The 7,736-nt window shown below is 55.3% G+C and overlaps 1 protein-coding gene across 1 annotated transcript; it reads left to right on the top strand.

The window, feature by feature from the left end:
• Positions 1–731: 731 nt before the first annotated feature.
• Positions 732–7,465, top strand: LOC144952807 (uncharacterized). Its single transcript, XM_078883274.1, has 3 exons — positions 732–738; positions 1,813–2,927; positions 6,719–7,465. Exons 1-3 carry the CDS (start codon positions 732–734, stop codon positions 6,731–6,733), a joined length of 1,137 nt encoding a protein of 378 aa, XP_078739400.1. The 3' UTR covers positions 6,734–7,465.
• Positions 7,466–7,736: the final 271 nt, after the last annotated feature.

Genomic DNA, 7,736 nt, shown 5'->3' with positions numbered 1-7,736 from the left:
CAGCGAGCCTAAATATCTTAATACATACGTGAAATAAGTTACCTGGACTATGGAAGGCGAGGACATGTAATGAAGGGGTCTACACACATTACATTGGTGACATACAGATAGTAACAGGCATGCGCTTATTGCCCACGCCCCATCCAGTTTGAGGGGTTGCGCAATCAGAGGGGAGGCTGAGCGCGTCGCTGCCTCACCTCTCGTCTCTCCCTGTATTTGCAGCGGAGCTCCGCAAATTTGGCGATGTTGACTATAACAAGTAAACCCGTAAAAACAAAGTTTTTCACTATAAATCCTTTATATGCGTGGCGGCTAGAGTCTTCTCGTCCTCTGGCTTGAGATGGCTGCCACCTACGGGTCAGATGATTGTCTGCCAGTATTAAGCAATTGGTAATTAAATATTTAATTTGTTTTCCCTAAACAGTGTAAAATTTTGGGAATTTTTTTTCACGAACATTCATTGTCTCGCACAACGAGTCTGTGTGGAAAATGTCAGCTCGATTGGATCACGGGAAGTGGGTTAAAAAACGACCGAAAGATTTGCACGGTCGTAAGCAAGCACGCAAGCACGCAAGCAAGCACGCAAGCAAGCAAGCAAGTGAACTTAATATAAAGGATTTAAAAATGAATGGAATCATACAGAAATGATATTTATAACAGATCAATGGAATAATCTTAATATTTATTTTGTTATTATTTTTACTTTTCGTAACCGCTATTTTCACTGGAGTATGACAGGTGAGGCTCTGCCTCCCCTACCTCCCCTGATAGCAATGCATATACTTTCATTTACAGTTACCAATCTCACAGTAGTGAGATGTTAACTACCTCGCCTGGGGGTCGGTGGGTTCCATGCTGACCCTCGCATGTTCTCCCCGTGGTCACATTGATTTTTCTCCAGGTCATCTGGGTTTTCCCTCCACATGTGTAATGAACAACTTCCGCGACACGTCGTGTAGAGGGTACTCTCTTCTTTATTCACATTCGGGCACACCACAGGCCAACCTTATCTTCATTCTCCGAGTACACGTAGATGTAATAACAGCCATAGAGGGTTCACGTGGGGATTGGCTTGCCGGTCCTGCTTGTAGCCAATAAGGGTTGAAATAGGGACCATGGCCCATGCGTCATCACGACAGGTCATCAGGAGTGATTGGCCTAGCCATTCGGGGCCCCAGCCAATGGGGAGCCGGATGTGGGGCGTGGTCCCGGGATTGACAGGGAACCATCGAGAATGGTCGAAGCTGTCCATGTACGATTGGCTGGGGGAACCACGTGACGAAGGGATTAAGAGCGAGTGGAGGGGAACGATCGGGGGCAGACTGGAACTAACGAGAGCAGGGTCACGCGCGGACGGGGGCTGGGGTTGCCACGTGCGCGGTGGGGACTTAGTGCGTGGTCTGTCCTCTCTCCGTTGTCTGCCAGCAACGGAGAGTGAGAGAGCAAAGTGTATTGTGGAGTGGAAATAAAAGGACCGATTCCGAAGCCGTCTCTGGAAGGATTATTACACTGGTGTCAGAAGTAATTCTGCGACTGTTTGGACGATCATCAAGATGTCTAAACACCTCAGAAAAAAGAACCTGCCCGTGCCTCTGTCGGAGGAAGAGGCCGAGACAGAGGAGGATGAGCTGTTGGGAGCTACAGCCCTGGTGCCGCCGACTGACGACGCTCGCCTCGACGCCTCTCAGCGTCGAGCGCGGGAAGATGCGACCACCGCAGGACCGAGAGACGAATGGCGGCTGATGGCGGAGCAGATTGAGTCGTTGCGCGCAATTCTGCTAAGCCTGGTGACCGCGGTGGCGTCCTCACCAGCCGTGGGTCGCCAGATCGCCGATCAGCTGGATGCCGCGGGAAGGGGTCCTGCTATAGAAGCGGGACCCGCCATTGCTCCTGCCACGCGGGAGGACGCCGTCGTCTTGGGTGGGGCGGCTGCGCCGGAGTCGTCGGCCGCCATTTTGGGCGCGCCTGCTACCACGCGGACGCCGGACGCCATTTTGTCTGTACCGAGCGGAGAGCGGGAACGGCGGCCGGAGACGCCCGCGGCACGCGCCTGCCACCGCGGACATCGCCTTCCACAAATAAAAGAATTTATCGCCGGGGGCGATTGGAGTACTTTTACGTGGCGCTTCGAGTCGACTTTTAGATCTGTCAACTGGACGGAGGAAGAAGCGCTGGGAGCGCTACCTACGCTGCTCGATGATGTGTCTCTGGGAGTCTTCCGCTCCATTCCGGCGTCCAAGAAGAAGACACTGCAGGATGCGTTCACAGAGATGGCGGAATTTTACGACCCGCCGACATCGGCCACCAGAAAATTTATGTCGCGTCGCCGGGCACCGGAGGAATTGGCCTATCGGGGGGCGTTGATGGCGATGGCCATGGCCGCCTACCCCGACGCAACGGCCGAGCATTTGGATCCACTCATCCTTTCCCGCATGCTGGAGTTGTCTCAGGAGCTCAACATCTCTCTACCAGTGTGCGGCCACGAACCGCTTTCATCGCGGTGGGTGGCGCGCTGCCTGGACGCTAAGTTTAATCTCAAGCGGTGGGACCAGATGGCGGCGTGGACGGGGAAACCCGAGATCGATGGGCCGCCTCTGGGGTGGTCTCCGCGACTGGTTGTCCACTGCTCCGACGACTCGGGCGACGACGACATGCTGGCTGCTGCTGTCCCGCGTAGGATTCCGGGCCGGCGGCTGCGTGACCAGCGGGACGACTACACGGCCCGACCGCGTGCGAGGGCCGGGTCGTCCGACCACCGGCCGACGTCGGCCGCGTGTTTTAAGTGCGGCAGACGGGGCCACTTCGCCCGTGACTGCCGCTGCCGACCTCTGCTGTCGCGTCCTCCGCCAAGGGGACATCCATCTCATCTATCTGCCGCGGAACTGCAACAACCTCGGGCGAGTCGGCACAAATCGGACACCTGGCAGGTCATGTCACATCACTCATCCACTCGCACTCATTCTTACACTCCTAAGGCCGATTTTACTTCTCCTGCTCCATTGACACGCTCTGCTACACAGTGGAAGAAATTGGCTCGCAGGATTGTGGCTGCGGCGTCGGGCTCGTCGACGGTACGTGGTACCATCGACGGCGTTGACGTCCGTATCTTGGTGGACACTGGCGCATCGGCTACCATCATTTCGGATGTAATTTTTCATTTGTTGTCCATTCCTGCGTCGAGAATACGCAAGGTTAATGATGCGTGTGTTGCCGCCAATGGGGGGAGCATGGGTATCTGCGGACAGGTGGATGTGCGCATCGCTATCGGAAATATTACCGCCGCAGGACCTGTGTTAATTTCTCGCTCGCTAGCTGTTCCATGCTTGTTGGGGACGGATTTCTTGCGCCGGATGCCGTTGCGAATACGGGTCGACCAGGACTGTTTGGAAATGCCGGGGGGTCGTAGGATGGCGTTCCTGCCTTCCCTGCTGGCCAAGGCGCCTACAGGTAACGCAGTTACTGCTGTAGTTGCGGCTACGGTGGAAGTTCCATCGGGAGCGCAAATGCTCATTCCGCTACGTTACCGAAAACCGCTTCAAATGGGAAGGGGTGCGAAAGGCGTGCTATTATCCCCATCGAATTCCGTATCGAAATCCTTTTCTTTGGCGGCGGCACAAACGATTGTGCGCCCAGGTCAGGCACCTTTCATACAGGTCTTGAATGGGGGACCTGATCGCGTTGTTGTTCCGTAGGGATCGGTGCTGGCTCACGCCACTACCGATTTCGCCTCTTGTGAAAAACCGCCGCGCGCTCGGATGCCTGCTGATGGGTCTCCGCATGATCGTTCACAAGAACGCTGGATCGCGGATTTATGCGGAGAGAATTCTTCCTTGTCAAATGAACATAGGAACGCCTTGCGTTCGCTGTTGCTGCAGTACGCTGATGTGTTCAGCAGGAATGATTTGGACCTCGGACGCACATCGCTTTTGTCGCACCATATTGAAACCGGTGCATCGCCACCTGTCTGTATGCACCCTCACCGCATGAGCCTGGCGGAAAGGGAACACGTGCGTGGGGCGGTAGATGAATTGCTGGTGGCGGATATTATCTCGCCATCCAACAGTCCTTGGGGCGCGCCCGTCGTTTTGGTTAAGAAAAAAGATGGTGGTAAGAGGTTTTGCGTTGATTTCCGCCGGTTGAACAAAATCTCGGTAGCGGACGCGTACCCCTTACCGAGGATGGATGACTCATTGGATGCTTTATCGGGTGCTAAATTCTTTTCCACCCTTGACCTGTCCTCGGGCTTCTGGCAGCTTCCCCTCGATGACGAGTCAAAACCCAAAACGGCATTCTGCACGCCGCAAGGCCTCTTTGAATTTAATCGGTTGCCGATGGGCCTGAACGCGGCTCCGGCCACGTTTCAGCGGCTCATGGAGTTGGTGTTGGCGGGACTGCAGTGGGAAACGTGCCTCATATATCTAGACGATATAATTGTCTTTAGCCGCACGTTCGAGGAACACCTCCAACGCCTTGAGACAGTTTTTCAAAGAATGCGGGCGGCTGACCTTAAGTTTAAACCGAAGAAATGCCACCTCCTGCAACACTCCGTCCGTTATCTGGGTCATATTGTCAGTTCGGACGGCGTATCCACTGACCCTCTGAAAACGAAGTGTGTACGTGAGTGGCCCACACCCACCTCAGTGGGTGATGTTCGGCGGTTTATTGGATTCGCTTCCTATTATCGCCGCTTCGTTAAGAACTTTGCGACGTTGGCAAAACCATTACACGTTCTGACTGGCAAAAATCAAAGGTTTAAATGGGGGGCGGAGGAAGAAAGTTCCTTTATGGCACTTCGGGACCACCTCGCCACGGCGCCTACGTTAGATTACCCAGATTTTTCACAGCCGTTCATCCTTGATACGGATGCTAGTGATATCGGCATTGGGGCCGTTTTGTCGCAACGTAAGGATGGGGTTGAGAGAGTGGTGGCGTATGGCAGCAGGGTTCTGTCCCCCTGCGGAAACGCGATATTGCGTGACAAGGCGGGAACTTTTGGCAATTGTCCATTTTGTTCGATTGTACCGACCGTACCTGTATGGACGGAAATTCCTGGTCCGCACTGATCATGCGGCTTTGCAATATTCCCTCAAGTTGGATCAGCCGTCAGGCCAATTGGCCCGGTGGTTGGAATCGTTACAGGAATTTTTCTTCGATATAACGTACCAAAAGGGAGCCCGTCATGCGAACGCTGATGCGCTCTCAAGGCTGCCGCCCGTTCCTCTGTGCACTTGCCTGACGGGCACGCACCGCTGCGCCGCACCGCCCACGTCGCCCTGCCCGGTTATGGGGGCGATAGCGAATGAGGACGACGCAGGGGCGAAAGCGAAAGAGGAGGACCAGCAAGTGTCGGTGGACACCGATGACACCTTACGGCTGCCGCACGCGGTCTGGTTGCGCGAGCAGGAGGCCGATGCCTCGCTGTCTCCACTACGTAAATTGGTTGGGAAACAGAAATCGCAATTGGCGGGCTGGAAGTGGCAGATGTTCCGGGGTAAGTCGGGATTGCTAATGTGTACCGACGGGGTGTCTGACCGACCACGCTTGGTGGTGCCTACTTCGCTTCGCTACGACCTGCTCTGTGCTCTGCACGCTGATAAGTTGATGCACCTTGGCGTCCAAAAGACTGTGGCCGCGATGCAAAAGGATTTTTTCTGGGCCGGTATGACGGCGGACATCAATGATTTTGTCCGCTCATGCCATGACTGTGCGAAAAGGAAGCCGCCTCGGAACCGCTATGTACCACCGTTGCGTTCCATTGAAGTGTCCCGTATTAACGAATTAGTGGCTCTCGACATTCTGGGGCCGTTTCCCCCGTCGGCTAGGGGCAATAAATACCTTCTGGTCGGGGTGGAATATTTTTCTCGATGGCCGATGGCCTGGCCTCTGCCCGACCAAACGGCAGCGTCCATCACCGACGCTTTCTTGAACGGGTATGTCATGGACAAGGGGGCACCTGAAAGGCTGCTCACAGATCAAGGCCGGAATTTCTCCTCTAAATTGCTTAGGGAAGTTTGTGACGCGCTAGGTACAAAGAAAGTTCGCACCTCCCCATACCATCCACAAACAGATGGTATGGTGGAACGATTCAATCGTACCCTTTCCGCTATGCTTTGTCACATGGTCAGTGAAAAGCAAACCGATTGGGACTTGCACATACCAGGCGTTTTGGCGGCATACCGCATGGTTCCGCACACGTCCACGGGATACTCACCGTTTTTTTTTATGTATGGCCGTGAAAATGTTCCACCCATCGATGTGCAACTGGGTACGCCGAGTAAACAACCGTCCCGCTCCCTGCCTGACCACGTGCGTGACTCGCTTGAACGAGTAACGGAAGCGCGAGAGGCTGCCCGGTGTGCGACGGCCCGTGCTCAGGCAAGGAACGAGCGGTGCGCACGTCGATCGCATACTCGCATGCCTTGGTCAGTGGGAGACCTGGCGTGGCTCCACTGCCCCCAGGTACCAGCGGGCACATCCCCTAAACTGCACAGGCCATGGCGGGGGCCTGTGACGCTCGTAGACGTTCGGAACTCGCAAAGTATCCGCGTTCAATATGGCAAACGTCGGTGGTATGTTCATTCCTCGCGACTTAAACCCTATGTTGACGCGCGTGTCGGTCCTTCATCCCCAATAGCTGACCTGCCGGGTTCTGCTGGGTCGACTACACCGCTGGACACGCCCGTTGATCCCAGGGGGGATTGTGTTGTGCCTCCTGCAGATGAACAGGTTCTGAGGGCTGGGGAAGCCCCCGCTGCCCCCCCTCCAACGGGGCCCGCCCTGGACGTGACCAAGCACCAACAACCGACTTCTTCTTCGAGCCTGCCACCTCCTGTCCATCCGGAAGCAAAGCGACCTTGCGCTGGGAGCGGAGAGGGTCCCGCGTCGCGTACGCGGTCGAAATCTCTTCCGTTTCGTTAACGTTTGATCGTTTCTCTCATTCCCTGTCGTTACCGCGCTGCAGGGGCGCCCTAATGTATGTTGTGATTTTTTTTATTTTTTTTATTATTAGGGGTGACTGTTTTGAATGTTGTTAGGCGCGGGGGCGCCGGTTCACCCTCAAATTGTTAAACGCACCTTGGTGCCCTAATAAGATGTTGCGGAATTGGTTCTTCACCCTTTTCCCAGCCGAGACGTCTAAATTTTTTCACCGGGGGGGGGGGTGATGTAATAACAGCCATAGAGGGTTCACGTGGGGATTGGCTTGCCGGTCCTGCTTGTAGCCAATAAGGGTTGAGATAGGGACCATGGCCCATGCGTCATCACGACAGGTCATCAGGAGTGATTGGCCTAGCCATTCGGGGCTCCAGCCAATGGGGAGCCGGATGAGGGGCGTGGTCCCGGGATTGACAGGGAACCATCGAGAATGGTCGAAGCTGTCCATGTACGATTGGCTGGGGGAACCACGTGACGAAGGGATTAAGAGCGAGTGGAGGGGAACGATCGGGGGCAGACTGGAACTAACGAGAGCAGGGTCACGCGCGGACGGGGGCTGGGGTTGCCACGTGCGTGGTGGGGACTTAGTGCGTGGTCTGTCCTCTCTCCGTTGTCTGCCAGCAACGGAGAGTGAGTGAGCAAAGTGTATTGTAGAGTGGAAATAAAAGGACCGATTCCGAAGCCGTCTCTGGAAGGATTATTACATAGATATTAGCATCCTTACAGGCTACACGTGGTCGATCCCACAGCGTGGTTCCGTCCGTCCACTCCCGGCCTCGCCGCTGGTTGACGGCGTGCAGGCG

The sequence above is a fragment of the Lampetra fluviatilis genome, chromosome 70 (assembly GCF_964198595.1).
Source record: "Lampetra fluviatilis chromosome 70, kcLamFluv1.1, whole genome shotgun sequence".
Lineage (NCBI taxonomy): Eukaryota > Metazoa > Chordata > Hyperoartia > Petromyzontiformes > Petromyzontidae > Lampetra > Lampetra fluviatilis.
The sequence above is the reverse complement of the archived record's forward strand: the minus strand, read 5'-3'. Positions and strand labels throughout refer to the sequence as shown.